This window comes from Plodia interpunctella, chromosome 26 (assembly GCF_027563975.2).
Source record: "Plodia interpunctella isolate USDA-ARS_2022_Savannah chromosome 26, ilPloInte3.2, whole genome shotgun sequence".
Classification (NCBI taxonomy): Eukaryota; Metazoa; Arthropoda; class Insecta; order Lepidoptera; family Pyralidae; genus Plodia; species Plodia interpunctella.
In genome coordinates, this window is record NC_071319.1 from 4703546 (window position 1) to 4725700 (window position 22155).

The 22155-nt window shown below is 33.9% G+C and overlaps 1 protein-coding gene across 2 annotated transcripts in view; it reads left to right on the plus strand.

The window, feature by feature from the left end:
* The window catches only part of Pu (Punch), a 29144-nt gene extending 8543 nt beyond the window's left edge, over positions 1-20601 (plus strand). Inside the window, exons 1-7 of one of the 2 annotated variants that reach the window (XM_053764814.1) lie at positions 2709-2865; positions 12185-12446; positions 13791-13898; positions 14798-14899; positions 16248-16413; positions 17980-18096; positions 19357-20601. In XM_053764814.1, the coding sequence (XP_053620789.1) occupies positions 12191-12446; positions 13791-13898; positions 14798-14899; positions 16248-16413; positions 17980-18096; positions 19357-19486 (879 nt within the window). In that variant the 5' untranslated portion in view covers positions 2709-2865; positions 12185-12190 and the 3' untranslated portion in view covers positions 19487-20601. Of the gene's footprint in view, positions 1-2708; positions 2866-12184; positions 12447-13790; positions 13899-14797; positions 14900-16247; positions 16414-17979; positions 18097-19356 lie in introns of those variants that run through there. The other variant, XM_053764815.2, reaches the window with a different exon arrangement.
* The last annotated feature ends 1554 nt before the right edge of the window (positions 20602-22155 follow it).

Consider the following 22155-nt stretch of genomic DNA (forward strand, 5'->3'; position numbering starts at 1 on the left):
TAATAATGTTTTGACATATTATAGATTGCAGTGTAAGTTTTTTCTTCTTCATCTGCGCATTTTGAGTCTGCAGTGGACCTGGTTTTGAGTAAACTGACAACAATCTATATATATAAAAGAACAAGCGTTTTTTTACTAATCAACGCCCAGCTTAAACCATAGAAGCTATAAACGAGAAATTTGGCCAGTAGCTTTAGGTTATTACGTAGCGCTCGGATAAGAAAGGAATTTACAAAATTCGACCCCCAAAGGGGTAAAAATTGTGCTAAAGTTTGTATGAAAAATTACGAAAATCTTTACTGATCTACTTGAAAATTGGCATAAATGCTATGAAACAACAATTATGAAACCTGTGTTTGAGGACTTTTTAAAATTTTAATGGTGGTTAAGGTGCAGTTAAATGAGGGTGAATAACGAATAATCCCATTCAAAATTTCGTCAACTAAAGATATAGACACAGCTCAGCGGTAAACACCATTGCTTTTACGTTGTTACTGTTGATGGTTCGAATCCTGAATTTCAATTATTTTGAATTAAATCTGATTATCTACATATAGGGTTATTTCTGATAAGATTATTATGGTTTTACCAGTGGTTTTACTCGAGCGAAGCCGGTACGAGTTGCTAGTAAAATGTAAAGTATATCCTAGTTTTTGTATTCCATAATATAGTGAGCATACTATGAAAATTTGGGAATGAATGAAATAAATTAATGAATTAAATGAACCAATGAAATGTTTATTGGTAGGTGTTTAAAAAGCCTATATAAATATAAGAATGCTTGAAAACTTTTAATAGCCCAGAGCTTACGTAACTTGAGCCAAAACTGGCGACCGCTAAGCTTTTCAGCACACGCCGCAAAGCCCCACAAACTTCAAGGCTTTTAGTATGGAATTACAGTAGACCCTTGGTACTGGCGAACACAATTGGTCTCATTATTTTATTACAATTTTATACGGGCGTGAGACACACGTACATTCATTGATTCATTCCCAAGTGGACTGTTGGTATAGGTTGGGGGCTGGTTGGCTGCTGCTAAATAAGTGATTCGACCTCATTCAACTATACATTTGCATTACTCACAATTAACAATGTGAGCACCCGACAAAGGTTGGTGGAGAAGAGAGTGTCCTTGGCGGCAACTTTAGTTAGCAAAGACAATATTCTTAATTTTTAATTATTGTGCGTCTTAGTAGACGCCTAATTTTATGTTGTTCTGAACAACAAACAGGTTCTTATAGTGGAACTTGCCACAACACACACATACACATACACTCTATTCCATCTGAGCGTTTTACTGGTCCCTCAGCCGTTGAGCGTCGGAGCCCAGAGTCCGCTTTCCTACTTGTTAGTCTCCACGTCGCATGAAATCAAAATCTATACTAATATTAAAAAGAAAGTGTTTGTAGTCATGTAAGTTTGTATGTAAGGTAATCTTCGGGACTACTGAACCGATTTTAAAGATACTTTTATCAATATGTAGAATAGAATGTGAGGATGAACATAGACCACAGAACTTGTGACGTAAAACTATCTGGGGGCACGGCTAGTGCCCCCGCAAGTCGATATATTATACTAGTTGTGAGGTGCAAGCTCCATTGCCCTTTTAGTCTTGCAGTTGTTGGAATGGCTTAACTAACATTTTTTTTTTTAAACCGAAGACTACAATTTTATTTAGAACTCCGGAAATGTCAAATTATACTTACCTATTTCAAATATCTACAAAAAAGAAACGAACAGAAACAAAAACAATTTAATTCCATCAAAATAAATCGTCTTTCGCATAATAGCTTGCAGAAATTACTCATTAACACGAATATTTGACGTCAAAATTCAACAAACACATTAAAGTGGTACACGCAAATCCCGCAGCGTATAAATTTACCTGCACTTTGGAAACTTTGACGTGCAAAACCCAGAAATAAGCGGTTTAGTCTGATGGTTAATGCCTTTGCTTGGGTTTTTCCTTACCTAGACGACACTACGTCACAGACCATTGACATAACGGAAAATACATAGACTAAATACGACATTTTATTAGTTTTGTTATTAACTAGCGACTTGCATGGGTGTAATATTATGCATGTTACATATATATAAACCATCCTATGGAATCACTCTATCTATTTAAAAAACCCGCATCAAAATCCGTTGCGTAGTTTTCAAGATCTAAGCATACATATGGACAGACAGCGGGAAGCTAATTTGTTTTATACGCATGGAGTGATAGTGATGGAAATCATAATTTTGTCTTAATAATTTCATTTTATTTTGCAATATCAAATGATTTAAAAAAAATCGGAATTAAATAAACACTTGTATGCCTGATGATACAAAGGTTAAAGTTTTATTGTATGTAGAAATAGAAAAATATTTGAGATTAAAACATATATATTTACATATTTAAAACATATATATTTTTTATAATTGTTATAAAATATTTGAACAAAAACCACGAATGTTGCAATTAACCCAATCATTTATTAGTTCTGCAAATAAAATAAGTCGAATCAAAAAACATTTTTTAAAAAAATCAAAACTGTTGAATCTCATACTACGATATCACAAACCAAAACAATAAATTCGCGTTACGGGAAAACCGTTACATTCGCTTCTCGTTAGAGTTCATAATTGTTTGTCACAATCTTGTGTGCCAAGAACATGTGACTCGTATCGATTGAGATTTTCACACAAGCGCAGTGGCCAGTACCATTCGCATACAAAATCATCTGTTGCTTGCCGCCTATCTCAGTCAGCCAAACGGAATGAACGCGGCTACGCGTTATTCAAATTAAAAACAAAACATTCTTTTTTTTAATCTGTGTTCTATAATTTCAAATTTGACGGAATATTTCGCGGAAATTTGTAAGTAGAACTCTTTAGTTTATTGCATGTACGGATGGCGCGCCATTTTCTTTTTTTTTTTTAATTTACAATCTCGATGTATTTTCGTTTACAATCATGACTTAAAACGGTTGAAATATCAATTAAGCTTAATGCTAAGATAAGATTTGAGCCCATATTTTTTGAATTTAAAGGTAAACGACCCTATGAATGATAACCTTGTTGGGTGTTATGTATTGACAATGTCAAATGAAACGGTAATACAAACAAGTTCCGGTCTCAAGTTCCTAGTCTTGTAACTGTTTGTGACCTATTACTAAGTACAGTCATTAACAATTCGCATGGATATTTAGCGTTCATACAACAAGTCAAGTTAAACCACGCAGAAATTTTTGTCCCATTAGTTAAAACTTTAAAAAGTTATACCTAATATTGTCAATTTAATTATAAGCTACGTTAATAGTGTCACAAAATGTCAAATGAAACCTTATAAGTAAAATTTAACTATTCTTCTGTTTTCATTGGCGCTAAAATTTGGTGTTTATAATTGTAACAGCTTTTGCCCATACCCAAAAAATCCCACGGGATACTTTTTTGTTTCTTCTCCGTACCTAATTCTATTTGTACTCTCACATATCTAATGGAAGTGATTTCTTTTGATATAAATAGATAAATAAATATTTTATGAAGGCTGGAAGGAAGTTCTAACCTTTCTAAGCGTGAAGAGAACAAAATTAAACAAACATACATTTAAATAATAGCTTCTCTTCTCATTTAGGTACCTAAAACAAATTATCATTTTCCATGATCAAACTTAATTATCATAATTACAATTGTTACCTACTTTAGGGTTCCGTACAAAAATGATATAACGGAACACTTATAGGATCAGACGTACGCCCGTCTGTTTGTCCGTCCGTCATCACGACTATTTTTGCTCTGAATCTACTGGACCAAATTAGGTGAAATTGGGTAATATGTTGTAATAAATAAATAAAAATAACAAAAAAAAATTATGTAATCCATACTAAATATATTTTAATGGTTATTTTCGAGGGGTAAATCAGAAAATTAAACCTTATTGTGTCATATGTCAAATGAAGGGCTCGTCATAAGGTTCTCAAATATAACTCTTGTCATTATTGTAAAATATGCTTACAGTTTCAAAGTTATTGATGAAAACAGACCAAAATTGACTATATCCCCCCTTAAACTCCAAAGCCTATACAAAATTACAGGAATTATAGGAAAATCTATAAGGATTCTGTAAATTGAACGGAACCCTCTTCACGCGAATTCAACTCGCACTTGACCGGTTCTATTGTCCGTGACATCGCTCAGTTAGTCATGGTAATTATAGCCAATATTTCAAAAAACATTATCTTATCAGCAGAGATGTTAACATTAAACATACTGATAAAATATTATACACTATTGCATCACTCACTTTCCCCAAAAACATAATTCAACAAAACGAAAAAACAGGAAAGAAATCCACAACTTCACACTCTTTCCTACAAGCCTACCATTCTACTACAATTCTACATTCTTTCTTACAAGTCTTATTATGTTATACTAGATGTTGCCCGGAGTTTCGCTCCCGTGGGAATTTTGAGATAAAATATAGCCTATAGCAATCTTGGATGATGTACCTTTCTAATGGTGAAATATTTTTTGAAATCGGTTCGGTAGTTTCGTAGATTACCCGCCTCAAACACACAAATTCACAAACGCTTACGTCTTTATAATAATAGTATAGATTTTTATGTTTTTTTTAGGATATTATTTCCGTGCTTAAAAATGGTTTTACTTTAGAATTTGATGTGACGTAATATTTAATTTAGTTTCAACAAAAATCAACGGTAAGGACTATTTTTTATATGTTAGGACTTGTAAGAAAGAGCCGATTATTACAATATAGGTAATATTCTGAGAGATTGAAAAAAAATCTCCAATATCTGTAATTTTACCGGCACATTCATGTAATCAATTTACTATTCTTGCCTAAGTACCTACATACATATACACATATATTGCAAATACAAATATCTACATACTAGATGTTGCCCTGGGCTTCGCTGCCGTGGTAATTCTGAGATAAAATATAGCTTATACCAATCTTGGATAATGTACCTTTGTAATGGTGAAAGAATTTTTGAAATCGGTTCGGTAGTTTCGGAGATTACCCGCCGCAAACACTCATAAACTCTTACCTGTATATAGTAATAGTATAGATTTAACGTGATTTACTCGACACGCGACATCTTAAAAAAAAATACTATTCAGCACTACCTATAATAATAAAATCAATCGTTATCGATTGTACGAAATACTGTGATAGCCGATGGCGCCTATTTGTGGGTGAATTTCACGAGCGTTTTGGAACTCCGCCGCGGGCTGTCAATGTTTGTGTTTGTTAAATTTTACCATAGACAGTAATCAGTTTAATTACCTTGTTTTATAAATAAGTAAAGTACTTTGCTATACAATGTTAATTTTGTAAATGTTTGATTTCAAAAAATATATTCTGTATTCAAAAAAATTGTCGGACATTAAGACACGGTTCACGCCGCGTTAAATACACTCCTGTAAGTCCATTGAGCCTTACGTGTCATACACACACATAAGTATAACAAATTCAAATTCAATTATTTCACAGACTAAGAATAAGTTGCACCCGTCAACTTTAAATTTAATTGTTACCTGCGCATAAATTTGTCTAAACTTAGGCGGCGCGTAGGTTAAAGTCAACTTTTAACTGCAACGCGGGCGAGTTGTATACATTGGGTTTGTTTGTATCTCTTTCAAATCCAAGTGAAGTCCTTACTGCGAAATCTTTATTAATATAATTTGATTTTAAGAGACCGTTTGTTGATTTCTTTAAGCATAATTTCATGGTTCAGTAGTCAGCAGGTTCGAATAATGTTCATAGATACAAGTTAACGGCTAGAATTTTTTTTGCCGTAACATTATCTGTATCCTTAGTAAACGGATCTCCCTATATACAGTGCGATTGTCTGTCCGACTGTACGGAATAAGGACACACGTTCACTTTTGCGGAGTCTTGGCCCAATCAAGGACAGTACGCCTTTCAGGTTACCGTTTTTGCAATAAAGTAAATTCTAATTGTTTTTACTTCTATATCTTACGTTTTAAGTATCATTTCAATGAAAAAAATATGTTGAAATAGGTATAATTGCATAATATAAACAATAATAATATACCAGTTTAAATATAAATTCCTCTTTTTTAAATTTTTTCTTTCGCTGAAGAAATTTCTATAGAAATAAGTAGTAGGTACCTTTTGTACGTACTTTCCTATTTTGTAAGGCTTATTGTTATGTTGTGTACATAATTAAAATACATACCTAACAAGACTTTGATATAGATTTATGGTAGAACTAGCATTTTTAGCCGCAGCTTCGCCCGTGTTCCCTCTATGGAATTGCCAAAAATACTTTGTTAGCGTATATTTGAAATCTATTCGATCGAATTTAATTTTAAATAGCCTAGTAGTTTTCGTGATGACTGAATGAATGTTTTTCGCTTTTATATACATATATAGATTACCAGCTCGTGTAAAACCATGATAAAACTTCCTCAGAAAGTTATATATACATATATGTAAGAAATGTTAATAAATAAATAAATAAATAAAATATAGATAAAGAAAATCAATCATGGATTGGTGTCTGTTATACTCGTACTTGTAGTTGAAAGGTCCCAGGTTCAAATCTATATACCAACTTATAACGCTTATTTTAAAAGTCTATCAGTCAGTCTATCAGTCAGTCTATCAGTCAGTCTATCAATCAGTCTATCAGTCAGTCTATCAGTCAGTCTATCAGTCAGTCTATCAGTCAGTCTATCAGTCAGTCTATCAGTCAGTCTATCAGTCAGTCTATCAGTCAGTCTATCAGTCAGTCTATCAGTCAGCCTATCAATCAGTCTATCAGTCAGTCTATCAGTCAGTCTATCAGCCAGTCTATCTAGTAAAGAAAATCTGTACTGTAGTTTATTGGCTATTGTGTGAAATGGAATCTTCTTATTAGTTGTATTCCTCATGGCTGAAGGTTGTGGTCATTACGTAGAATGAAACACACACCAACTTTCTTGGCACAAATTTACCATTGCCCTCTCCATTGCACACACAAGTTGAAAATCAACCAGAGTGCAAGTTTCCCCACGATGTTTTCCGTCACCGGAAGCAAGTGGTGGTCGATGAAAACTAATATCAGGTTATTCATTCGATTATTAATACTAATATTGGTTATGAGTCAGGTTGGTATATAAACTCATGTGGCACGAGTAGGATTCGAACCTGGGACCTTTCGGTTCACAGTCGAGCTTCTTAACCATCACCACTACCGCTTCAAAATGGAATATAGACAAATGGCAAAATATAATGTCTATATTATGTTTAGATTCAGTCTTGTATTGGACATATCCTGGACACTTAATTTGCGACTGCTAATGTTCTTACAATCAATCAACCAAATAACTACTTTTACGATCAATCAATTTTTTTTGTAAGCGTACAAAACATAGGTTTAATTTTTTTATTTTATTATTAAGTACAAAATAAATAAATTCAAATCAAATCAAATTATTTATTGCAAATGTAGGTAACACAGTGATTTTATACAGATAGAAATAGTGCCGCTACATTTTACCATTCGGCATGCAATTTTAATAAAAAATTAAATTCAAATTTTAAGTGTAGATCCTTAAATTACAAGACGTAAACATAAATGTAATTATATACTTATATAATTTTGATTAAAAAATAATTAATGATCTCAATACATAACAACAATGTAAATAATGATTCAGTGAAATACATCTTTGCGGGGTTGTGAAGCGTGTAGCGTAAAAAAAAAATTAAAAAATTTTGAAGATTCTGCTTCTGACGTCAATCCTCCTTAAGTATGCTATTGTTTACTATCAGCTACCTCGGCTGTGTCCTTTAGTCGTCTCGTACGACACCCACGGGAGGATATGGTCCTATTCTAGGGCGGCGACCACACGCCATAGTAAAAGACATCGACAAAATAGTATTTTTTAGAAAAACATCAAAGTATAATGTAAACTATAGAACCTTCAAAACATTACCCCCATTTTTATAAATAAATAAATAAATAAACAAATATATTAGAACAAATCACACAGATTGAGCCAGCCCCAAAATAAGTCCGAGGCTTGTGTTATGGGATACTAACTCAACGATACTATATTTTATAACAAATACATATATAGATAAACATCCAGGACGCGGGCCAATCAGAAAAAGATCATTTTCCATCATGACCCGACCGGTCATCGAACCCAGGACCTCGCGGTTCAGTGGCAAGAACTTTACCACTGCGCCACCGGGGTCGTCAAATTGTTTTCCGGACGAATTGTTCCAGTTATGAGTAAAAGCAACAGGAAAGTGACGCAATACCCAAAACCACTTTCGGCCAATTAGGTACCTAAATTGCATAAATGTTTTATTTTCACTTTTATTGTGACCAGTTTTATGAAACTGTTTATATGTATCAACTACTGATATTATAATTAGTCGTGGCTCAGCTGGTTTCTTTATAGTAAACATATCCCTCCCGGGGTCCGTACCGGCTTCGCTCGGGCAAAACCATTACAAATTATACTCCTAAACCGTCCTCAGGGATCACATTATTTACTTTAAAAACCCGCATCAAAATCAGTTGCGTAGTTTTAAACATATTAAGCATATATAGGGACAGACAGCGGGAAGCGACTTTGTTTTTAACCCCCGATGCAAAAAGAGGGGTGCTATAAGTTAGACCGTTTGTTATAAATGTGTCTGTCTATCAGTCTGTCTGTGTACGTGGCACCGTAGCTCATCAACGGGTGAACCGATTCGGATGCATTTTTTTTATTGATAGCTATTTTTTATACGGTGGTGCTTAAATATGTTTGATCAAAATCGGTTCATTCGTTCGAAGTTTGTAGCGAAATGAATATTGAAAGTTGGGGGTTTTTTTAATTTGTCTAACAAATAAACTTGTATACAATGTAGTGTTAGTGATGGCAGAGGATCATTAATAGTATTGAAACACAAGTAGATGATAAAATATCTACAAGAGTGCTGGTTTCCCCACAATATTTTCCTCATTCATTCACAGGAAACAAGCTGTCGTCTATGTAAAGTACTATACATACAAGTAAACATATCATCGACGTAAAGGTTCTTATCACTAAGCTGATTTTTTACAAGTCAAGTGGCTCATAATTCATTGGATGTGACTTATCATGTTGCCTACAGTTTTATGTACATCCTTTCATTGCATTGTGTCCGTTTGTGTCTCGATTTCTCGCGATCGAAGGATATATATGGTCTCCCAGTGTGAGAATTCTTCAAAGGTATTTAATGCAGATATATTTTAAAATAATTATTATATATCATTGGCAATCTATATAATAATTATTTTATATAAACATAAACGTAACGTTAATTAAATGTCTATTATTTCCGGATCAGTGTCCGTAAGTGTCCGATTTGCATTGAAAAGTTGGGATTTTATTTATCGTTCGTATTATGTGACCGTAATTAAAAAAATACTTTACATAAAAAACCAGAATAATGCATTGTCATACAAAGTAAACGTGTGTATAAAATTTTAGCGTCATTTAGTTCCAGATTCCACTCAAACAAACAGTGTGATTCATAAACTTGTGAAAAATGAGACGGATTTTTAATGTAACGGGACTTTTTTAGCTTTAACAATAGAATAGTACGTACATTCAACAGCATAATATCAAGTTACCCGGGCCTATAAATGGCGGTAACAACGGCAAAATTGCATAAATTTGTGTAGTTTGTATTGCGTAGTGCCGTATACTGTACACGAGTTGCAAAGTTACGCACATCAACAACAAACATTGTTCGGAAGTTACCTTGATGTAATTAACACTTTCAAAATGTAGGTTAATACTCAATATCAAGGTGACTGATGTCTAAGTTTCAAACATTATTTATAAAGAACTAGCTATTGCCCGCGGCTTCGCCTGCCTGAATGTCTCTGCGAACGGGGAACAGACATGATTTTCAAACATTTATATACCCCATTACAGTCATTTGGGGGTTTAATCGTGAAAAAAGTAGCCTATGTTTCAACGGGGGTCTTTCTATATACGCATACCAAATTTCATCAAAATCGATCCGTAAAAGCGGAACAGATAAACTTTCGCGCTTATAATATTAGTATGGATTACATAACTTAAAAAAAATACATTTTGCATTATGGTTTGCGAAATAAGAAATAATATAGAAAGAATTGCTTAGCGGCCCAATATCACGAAAGTAGACAGAAAAAAATATTACATTAATAAAAATACTTAGAAGAAAAAAAATCTTATTCAAATCTGACACAGTTAATGGCTATTTGATGCATATAAAATTTTACTTTTAACATAATATTCTTTGTTGGACTTTTATGGATTGAATTTTCCTTGAAAGATATTAGCATTTTATTTCTAACCCCATACATATACATAATTATTTCAATATGTCTCGACTACATTGTTTCGAGACATAAATTAATTGTTAATTGAGCATAGATACTCGTAAGTTATATTTACGATTCGTGCTCTATTGACTAACATAATAAAAGTGAAAGTTTATTTGTTTATTTTTTGTCAGCTGTTCACGCTTCTTTTCAAATACTTTATTCACTGGAAGAGTTCCCTTTCTGAGATAAGTCCGCCTTTTTACCCGTCAATTTTCTTTTTTCTTATGTATATGTTGGGCAAAACAAAGTTGTTGCCCATCAGTGGGACTCAAATAGCTAATAAAAAAATAAAATAAAAAAAGTAATATGTTAACAAACAAACTTAACCTACACATCCACACTTCTGGTGATTTCACATATATGACAGAGAAGGACATAAATCTGGTTGGAAACTACTTAATGCGGGTAAGGCTTGTCATATATATTGTACACATAGACACTGTTTTTATTTGCGATAACACGGATATAGTCTGTGGTACATATCTCTATCAGTTCAGTGGCAAATAAGCTGTCTGATGTAAATACGGATATGAGTTGCTGTTTTTGTACTCCAACCTACAGCTAATAATTTTGTCTTCATTATTTTGTCTTCAATATTTTGTCTTCAATATTTTGTCTTCAATATTTTGTCTTCAATATTTTGTCTTCAATATTTTGTCTTCAATATTTTGTCTTTAATATTTTGTCTCAACCAATCTTCTTTAAACGCATACATATACGCATATCTTTTATTCCGCGAAAAATGATCTGTTCCCAGGTGAAAGTCTATTAGACGATGAGCCAAAACTTGGGTATAATAAAAACCAAAATTCATTTGTGAATATTAATGGAAAATCGAATTTTCGAATTATTTTTTGAATCGACAAAAATATCACTAAATTGTCAATACAAATATCCAACAAAAATCTTTTGTGTTTACTTAAATATGCATGTTGTGTCATTCAATAACATACATTTTTAACGATTAAAGTATATTGTTCTTCCCGTTCGCAAGCAACGTATGTTTTAAAACTTTAGCTTAACATACACAGAAATCTAAAGATACGAAATTATCATTCACGGTCGAAAGCAGGAATTATCCTCACACAATCGACTCCTTTAGGGGTAAACGTCAAGAAGTCAACCTATAGATAACCTCTTAACAAAGACGGCTATGAAACATACTGTATAAACTGATAACCTCACATTCAATTTACTGTGTGCTCAAGTATTATTTACTGGCAGCCCATCCTAGCTACGCTCGAGTAAAACCACGGGTAAAACCATAATAAAACTTTCTCAGAAATCACCCTATATAGATAATCAGTTTTAATCAAAATAATTGAAGTTCAGGATTCGAACCATCAAAATAGTAATAATGGTGTTTACCGCTGAGCTGTCTACTCATATCTTTTAGTTGACGAAATTTTGAATGGGATTATTCGTTATTTCTTTTCACCCTCATTTAACTACCCTAAAGGTCGAATTTTAAGAAATCCTGAAACACGAGTTTCATTATTATTGTTGCATAGCATTTATGCCAAGTTTCAAATAGATCAGTAAAGATTTTCGTTATTTTTCGTACATCCCCCAATATTACCCCTTTAGGTGTAGAAGGCGTTTGCTTGTCGGTCTATAAACAAATATTTTTTTTTACAACGAAAGAATTACTTGCATTTATTTATTTATTACAATACATTGGTAAACACAGTTAGAAGTAATGGCGACGAGCACAAAAATTACAACATGTTCTTTACTTCAAGTTTTAATGAAGTCTCCTTTAACTTTTCTATTTACGCCTTACAAATTCAATGAAAAAAATCTTTTAGCTTCAAATGGCGTCCGTAAACGGCAAGGAAACAGATCCAGTAGTCCCTCCATCGTCCCTCATCAGACGAGTTAGCTCCAAGTCAATAAGAAACAACTCCATATCTGAGGACAAAGAAAATGGCGTCGAATCAAACAGCAAATCTTTTGTTGGGAAATTTAAGAAGGCTCCGGAGGCGCTGAAGAGTTTCCATCTCAATAATGACGATGAAGATTTGGAAGTACCTGGCACGCCGATGACACCTAGGACTTCTACAACACCTGGTTTGTATTTTTTTTCTAGGGTCTGCTCAGTACTTGACGAAAACCTACGTTTCATTGAGCTTGACTGACTTCTCTTTCCGCTCGTACTGAAAAATCTTTGTTCTAATAGCCTGCGAGCTATTTGAATTTTCATTTCATTTACACATAAACCACCGTCAAACCACACACACATATTCACTAGTTGCGCCCCGGGACTTCGCTCCCGTGAGAAATTCGGAATTAAAAGTACCCTATGCCCGTACCCGTGTTACATACATCATACACATACATCCTGACAAACTTTCGCATTTATAATATTAGTAGGTTCTTCGGTCGACAAATCACATTTTCGTCTCTTGAAATGTAACAACTAACTAGGTATGTTATAAAACAACAAAACAACAAATAGGCAACACAACAAGGTACTTAAAACATAGCAAAGAAAAACAAAAGCAAACCGAATACATTATGTATTCACTTGCTTAGATTTCGCACCGTAATATTTCATAGTAATGACAAATTCATATACATTATTCTCAGCAAATACGAAGCAATAGGAACGAGTGTTATTCTTATGTGTTGTGCTTGAAATAAATCTAAAAATAATAAACGAACAATGGACTTATAAATCTGGAAGTAAATGAAGATAATAAGAATGGAATGAAAAGGAAGGAAGATTTCTTCATAGTCGTATTTCCTCGTGGATGAGGGTCGTAGTCATTACGTGGAACGAAACACACATAACTACTGTGGTTTGCCGTTGCCTTCTCCATTTCGCACAAGAGTTAATATTCAACCAGTGTGTTTTCTCACGATGTTTTCCTTCACCGGAAATAAACGGTGGTCTATGAAAACTAACTATACATGAGTCAGATTAGTATACAAAATCATGTGGCATGAGTAGAATTCGAACCTCGGACCTTTCGATCCTCAGGCAGAAACCCATCTCTTTTAATTTATATGCGTATATACCCAGAACATAAGATTTAATGTGGATTTTCGATCAGATATTGCACCAAAAATAGTTTTTAACATCCTGTAAAATATTTTATATCTATACTACAATAATGGAAGTATTGTATAATCTGTGGTAGGACTTTCTTCAAAGACGTTCTTTTACTAAGCTGTTAAATTACATTTTATAAGAAAAGGCTGCGGTGAAGTTTGTTGCGCCGCTTCTTCACCTGCGCTTTGAAAATCTGCAATAGATTTACTAAGTAAATTAATTTAAAATGTTTTTCATCCAAATTCATAAATATTTAATTATGTTCAATTTATTTCTTAATATTGAAGAAACTTGTGGAAAAATTCACCCTGAATTGAAAACATTAATTTTGTATACTTATTTGAATTCGAACATTTCAGGACACGAAAACTGCACGTTCCATCATGACCTGGAGCTGGACCACAGACCGCCGACCAGGGAGGCCCTCCTGCCAGACATGGCCAACTCTTATAGACTACTGCTCACAGGTAAACAACACTCAACGGCCCTTATGAAGATCCACGTGCAAAGTGTATGGACGATTTTTTGTTAGAAAAAAGTATTTGATTTGACTTGATGTCAACCTCAATGGCAACCCTATTCTTTCAACCAGTTATAGGTAAATAAATAAATATATTAGGACAAATCACACAGATTGAGCTAGCCCCAAAGTAAGTTCTAGACTTGTTGTTATGGGATACTAACTTAAAGATACTATATTTTATAACAAATACATATATATATATATATTGATAAACATTCAAGACCCGGGTCAATCAGAAAAAGATCATTTTCCATCTTGACCCGACTGGGGATAGGTACTCAGTTTTCTAAGAACTGGACTGGGTATAACATAAAATGCATACAGGTACAATAAACAAACACAACATTTAAATGCCAGTTTAATTGATCAGTTGTATTAATTACGAGATTCACTAATTTTTCGGTCACATTAAAGTATTAGAAATTCTTTTTGACAATAATAATGAGATGAAAAAATTCCGGAATCAAGCGGGAATTGGAATTAGTTAAGAGTAACTACTACTCTCTAATGAATATACTGTACGTCGGCGTAAGACGTAAGGAGATGAATTAATTCAACCAAATTGGCATGGTCTCGATAGCTCAGTGGTTAAGAGCACTGTCCCGGATAGACAGGGGCGCGGGTTCAACTCCCGTTCGATTCCAGAATACTTTCAAAAATAAGTTAAAAAGCATGTGTTGCATGTTTATCAAATCCATTTAAATTATTTTTTACTCCAAAATCCGTGACTATTGAATACAGTCTATATAAAATATACTGTCTACTATAAAATGCAGTCTTCTCATTCTTACATTTCAGTGTTACAGATAAAATAGTTAATTGAACACTCGTCACATATTCCAGGGTTAGGCGAGGACCCACAGAGGGACGGACTCCTGAAGACACCTGAGCGCGCGGCCAAAGCTATGTTGTTCTTCACAAAGGGATACGACCAGAGTCTAGAAGGTATATAAGCTAAATTAATATAACAACATAAAATACTACATGTTGCCCGGGGCTTCGCTCCCGTGGGAATTTTGAGATAAAATGTAGCCTATAGCAATCTTGGATAATTTACCTTTGTAATGGTGAAAGAATTTTTGAAATCGGTACGGTAGTTTCGGTGATTACCCGCCTCAAACATACAATAATAATAGTATAGATCTTTTGACTGTGCACTTACGTTGTTACTGAGAAAAAAATATGGCATGATAGGGACCAACACCGTTTGAATGAGTTTCTTTCGGCATTTCTTCTCAGCAGTGGTCGTTCCGAAATGCTTGTAGTTTTGTAGCTTGGTAAATTATTTAATTATGAATTAGAATATGACGATGAAAAAGCGTCTGTGAAGGCCTATATTCTGAAAATGATTTGATTTTGATTTAAGCTAAAATATATCAAGCTAGTGGATATATGCATACCAAGACAAGCATAACAAGACATTATACTAATAATTATCGAAATTTCAGCTAAAATTACGTATGTCTGGGGCCTGTGGGATCTTGGACTAATATTTTTAATTTTAACTTTCAACTTTCTGACGACCCGTAAATTGTCTGTAAAAAAATAATACGCTTTGATGTCATTTACGAGGTTAAAAATAAAAAGATTAAGTACCTAGATATTATAAAAAACTAGCCTTTGCCCGCGGCTTCGTCCGCGTGAATTTCTCTGCAAAAGCGGAACAGATGTGATTTTCATAAAAACTTTAAGACCCCATTATAGTCATTTGGGGATTGCCTATGTTTGAAGGGGGGTCTTTAACTACATGCATACTAAGTTTCAGAAGGCACTTTGCCGAAGCCGTTGGTCCCGGTTGTATTTGCAGTCGTTAAAACCCGCCAATCCGCATTGGGCCCGCGTAGTTGGTCATGGCCCTTCCTTATCAATCCATAATTGGTGATGACTCCAAAAAATAAGGATTGCACTCCGGGAGCGCCGGCTAGTGAAAACTTGAATGTTAGCGTTTAGCATTTTTGACTCCTTACGAATTTTCAATCAATGTGCGTAGTGCGACTTTGCTATTTACATCTCACTATCGAGTCGGTTCGCAGTGAGATGCAGCTAACCAATCACAGTGCGCCATTGTGTCGCGACGACAACCACCTGCAATGTGATTGGTTCGCTGCGTCTCACTTCGAATCGATTCGATGGTGAGGAGTGAAATGCAAACCCGCACTAAGCCCTCAGGTCGCACGTGTCCTTACGCGAGTTTAACATTTTTTACCCATCACAAAAAGTGCACAACGCCGCCAAAGAAGTTTTCACTTCGAAAGTAAAACAGAATCGATGTCAAATTGTTTTCTTTGTTCAGAGGTCTTAAACAACGCGATCTTCGACGAAGACACAGACGAGATGGTGGTGGTGAAGGACATCGAAATGTTCTCCATGTGTGAGCACCATCTTGTTCCATTCTACGGGAAGGTGTCCATTGGATATCTTCCGCAAGGAAAGATCCTGGGCCTTAGCAAGTTGGCTAGGTAAGAATCTATCATGCTTTTAATCTGTAGGTAAAAATAACTTTAAAATTCTGAAGTTTCCGCTACCAGATTTTTTTTTTCTATATATATATATATAGAAATATACATATATATATATATATATATATATATATATATATATATATATATATATATATATATATATATATATATATATATATATATATATATATATATATATATATATATATATATATATATAAAAGCGAAATTTGGGCAGTAGCTTTAGGTTATTAAGTAATGCTCAGATAAGAAAGGAATTTTCGACCTTTAGGGTAGTTAAATGAGGGCGAAAAGAAATAACGAATAATCCCATTCAAAATTTCGTCAACTAAAGACATTAGTAGACAGCTCAAGAGGTAAATTATGGTTTTACCCTAGCGAAGTCGGCACGGGCTGCTATTGAAACATTAAACACATAGAAATTTATTGCGTGCATCCACACGTTCTCTCTTTCACACGATGCATACAAATTATGGGAAAAAGAGACAGCATGTGGACGTTGGAAACGTGCTACGTATTTGTATGTTTCGTGGTAGGCCTCCAGTTGACTAAATCCAAAACGTTAGACACCTTAATCCATTTAATCGACTGTGACCACATTTTATTAGTATAATACTTATTTACATGTTATTAAACAAAAGTCTTATGTCGCGTCTGTCTGTCTGTTCGCGATAAACTCAAAATCTACTGCACGGATTGTCATGCTGTTTTCACCAATAGATAGCGATATGAGAAAGGTTTGGGTGTATAATTTAATATTTTTTTACCAAAGCGTAACCGAGACGGTCTAGTAAAAAAATATATAATAGAAAGTATAGAGATAGAATACTTTCAAATAAATAAATAAATTCATTATGTATTAAATGGTGATGGCGCTAATGTGCAGTTATATAAGGTTTTAATCTGCAGGTTAATATATAAGTTTGTGGTTATAATTAACTTTAACCTTTTTTTTACAAGCTTTTATTAGTTTCACCTGTCCCTTTGTCTGTCTGTAATAAATCTTAGAGCAAGTTAGATTTCTCCTACTTCCAGTTGACCGAGAGTTGAAATTTCTTACGTCGCTTCAGTTTCCATGACCAATGCATTATTATGATAAGTATGACCTGATGCTGCAGCCCGGATCGGCTCCAAACGAGGCAACTCAACGGACATGGGTTTTTTGTCAGACGTTAAATGCCATAAGATCTTTTTGACGACAATAAAAGCTTGTGGAAAAAATAGAAAACTAAAATACTTTTTAACAACATTCTTTATTATCTAGTAAATGGTGATAGTGTGTATTTTTAAGTTAAGGTTAAAGCATCATATTGCTATATGATGCTTTAACCTCAACTTAAAAAAAAAAATATATTATTGACCGAGCGATCTAACATTCTATTTGGAGCGAAAACTTTCGAAACGTAGGTCCGATTTTGATGAGATTTAAAACGTATGTAGGATCCGTCAATAGAATTTTTAAATTCGTTGGTCATCAAAATCGGTTAAGTAGTTTTTGAAATTTAGTCTAGTTCTAGTGTTGACCAGCCAGCGTGATTCCAGGATCGTGGAGATCTTTTCCCGGCGGCTGCAGGTGCAGGAGCGGCTGACGAAGCAGGTCGCCGTCGCCGTCACGCAGGCCGTGCGGCCCGCCGGCGTCGCCGTCGTCATCGAGGGAGTGTAAGTATTTTACATTTCTTATAAATATTTATAAGTATTCCTCACTACACATATTACTAGATTTTGCTCGCGGCTTCGCCCGCGTGAATTTCATAGTAAAATGTGGTTATTTTTTAGAATAATGATGAAGAGTATGTTTACCAATTTTCAGCTATTTTGAAATTTGTATTAAGTTCCATACAATCTTTCAACCCCTTTTGAAGGGATTGAGGGTTAATTTTTAGAAAAAATTGATACAAGTTTTTCACCCCTTTCTCCCCCTTCGAGGTAGAATTACTAAAAATCCTCTCTTAGTGTACAGTACACCTCACACTCCAAAGGGAACCTACAAGTCAAATTTCAGCTTCCTACGCCCAGTAGTTTCTGCTGTACGTTGTCTGACGGCTGTCAGTCAGTCAAGTCACTCAAGTAACGCAAGAATTTTATATATATAGATTACACTATATAGTATAGGTAGGTACTAACAGTTTATCCGCGGCGTTGCCCGCTTAAATGCCCTCGGGAATAGTTTTTTTTCGTATTAAAATGAAATTGGGATTTATTACTATCGGGGACGCCTGCGCGAGCACCAAACGGGTGATCAGTCCTCCCATACTGGAAGCAATTCACCCAGATGGAATGAATGAAATAAAATATCCATAGCGCAATTAAAATAAACACAGCGCCATCTTGTGTTTTTATTGCAAAGTTTTTTTTATTAGCATTTAGCGCTACCTATAATAGAATACAGGATTTTCGCAAATCCAACGGAACAATAGTTTTTTCCAGGATGAAATCTCCATACTCTTAACTATAAGATATAATAAGAATGTTGAATAGATAACTCGTGAAAATAAATAAATAAATAAATAAATATATTGGGACAAATCACACAGATTGAGCTAGTCCCAAAGTAAGTTCGAGACTTGTGTTATGGGATACTAACTCAACGATACTATATTTTATAATAAATACATATATAAATCAACATCCAAGACCCGGGCCAATCAGAAAAAGACCATTTTCCATCATGACCCGACCGGGGATCGAACCCGGGACCTCTCGGTTCAGTGGCAAGAATCTTACCACTGCGCCACCGAGGTTGTCAACAAAAAAACAAACTTACTTTTGCAAATATAATATTAGTTGGGATTTTCATTCTGGGTGGATAATGCAGCAACTGTTCAGACTTTAAATATTATTACAACTATATTTTTAGTGAGACGGATAGAATTTAAAATATTCAACTTAACTTTAACAAATATGATAAAATGATTCCAGTCACATGTGCATGGTGATGCGCGGAGTCCAGAAGATCAACAGCAAGACGGTGACGTCGACCATGCTGGGCGTGTTCCGCGACGACCCCAAGACCCGGGAGGAGTTCCTCAACCTCGTTCACTCCAAGTGAGCCCGCGAAATGTGACACTGACGTTTGTAATGTTTTCTTTTTGCTTTTTTTTTTCTTTTTCTGCGTTCGTCTTTCAGCCAGTTTGTTTTTTATTTTATTTTTGTAGGTTTGGTATGTTTTTTGCCCAAATAATAAGCGTTTTATTTTTTAATACGCCATTTTTTGTTTTATATATTTAGACATTTTGGTTATTATTGATAATTTAAGTTGAAATTGTGTACCAGAGTTTATTTTATTTTTTGACTAATTTATTTTAACTCTATAACATTCATTATTACAGTTTTTTTTTTCGTTAGTTACTGGCTGAATTAAGTTATTTTTCATCACTTTTTTCGTTTAAGAAAAATGTTGCAAACGTCTATATTTAAATAATTTAAAGCAGTTTACACATGGAAATTATTTGAAAGTATTAATTAGTAACGATTTTCCTTACAATGAAAATTATAGTGCCAATTTATAATAATTTAAGTATCGCTTTTCTAAAATAGCTCAATTCGAAACAGTATTTATTTTTAAACGACAAACTGCCTTAGTTTTAACTTTCTTTCTGCGAGATTTTTATTATTATAATTATGTGCTTTTTAATACTTTTCTTGCTTTAATTTCTCTTTTTTTCTTGTATCCATTCTAATTTTAAGTAAATTTAAGATATATTTGTATAATTTGAGAGATTTTTATACAACATGACAATAATTTTGTAGTTTATTTAATAAGTTGGAGATCTTGGTTTAAATATATTGCCCAAGAACCATGGTCTTCAAGCATTTTGATAATAAATTATATTTACTTATTAAATTATACAAAGTTCAGTACAAAGACTTTATATTTTATAAAATATTAATAAATTATATAAATATTCGATATATGTGGACCAAGTTTTGATTTTCTTATTTTTTTTATTTTGCAAAAATCTCAAGTAATTAATGGCTGATTCTTGACATTTTTGCCAAAATTATGTTTTTATTATTGTTTAATAAATATTTTTTTTTATTAAAAAAGACATCCATGAAGTTGCCTTAACATGTGAACGTATGAATTTTGATAAAATGTGTTTAAGCAGTGTAATTGGAATATTTATGGTTTTTTTATAAATAAATTTATTTTTAGTTCACAAATGTTGTTTTTCTTATTTTCCCGCTGCATTTTCCTTTTCGTGATTTTTTCAAGTATTTGTTGCTATTAATGAATTAGAGGGTGAATTTTTAAACACCAACTAAAATTTCGCAATATGTGGCCCTCCAAATCGAAAGGGACTTAGCCATTACTGCCCTTGTTTTGTATTGGAACAACGGCAATAAAGACCTAAGTGCCAGCCGCCATAAGGTCCCTTTTGATTTGAACGGCCACGTATGCTAATAGAATACATCTACTTCTTTAATTAAAATCCGACTAATATCATACATACGAAAGTTTGTGAGCATCTTTGTTACTCACGCAAAATCTACTGGACGGATTGCTATGAAATCTGGTACACGGGTAGAATATAACCTGGAATAACACATAGGTATTTTTCATGCCGAATTTTCCACGGGAGGAATCCCAATAGTGGTTATATAAGTTCGATCAGATGTTCCGCCAATTTGTATGGGAGAGTAAAATTTTTTTTCAGACAAAACAACGTGTACATGAAAAACCTGTGTGGCCGCGCGGCTTTGGGACACAGCGGGCATAGAAGCAACCTATAACATTACAGACCAATATATATATCCTTATGCTTACATATAATAAAAAGAAGTCCTTGTACCACGTCTGTCTGTCTGTAAGAAAACGATAGGTCGTCATACTTTAAGTTTACATATGTACTTATGTATTATTATTTCTACAACAAAATAATAAGCGAAATAATAACAATAAATTTGAAATTTTCTGAGTTCGATCAGGAAGATTATGTTTTTTGTATTCTGTCAAAATTATTTTATTATAATAAATCGAATAAACTTAATAGATATATGTATAAAGATAAATCCTTGAAGATATGCTGATTGTAACCCCGTCCTGAATAGTTAACATGTTGGAGAAAAGCCAACCAGCCTCCTTCACATCGTCACCTGCAATGACGATGAGTCGTGAAGCCTTAAAGGTTCTTACCGTATGTTTTCGCCTTGTACTCCAGCACGGTGACTGTACGTGTCAACCAAACTCGACGTTCCGCTATGATAATGTTTCTTACTCTTTTCATAATATATACTAACCGTTATAAGAGTCAGGATTTGTTATGACACCAAAGCTGTGTAGTAAAATTGAGACATAAAACATCTAGCTAGATAACTATATATATTTCAAAAAAGTCTAAATATATTTTTTATTTCCTTATACCATATTATCAAATACACAGATGTACCTAAACAAAAATAGATCATTAATTATTGTTGTTAAAGTGATATATTAAATTATTTCAATTAAAATTCAAGGATTTCCTTTTTAACACACTGAGAAGCTGAATTTGTGGTCCCCGCCCTAGAATAGATCCTAGGACAAGATAAGTAGTCTTAGGCTCATGGATGTATACGATGCAAGGAAGTCTGGACAGCTGATAAGCAACATCGACCTTCCCGGGTTTCGTGGCCTAACAGCCCCGAATGTAACCTGAAATATGCAAGGATAAGAGATATATTTTTATTAGATTCCACTAACAAATTCAAGAAATTGATCCAATGATTGACTGTAAG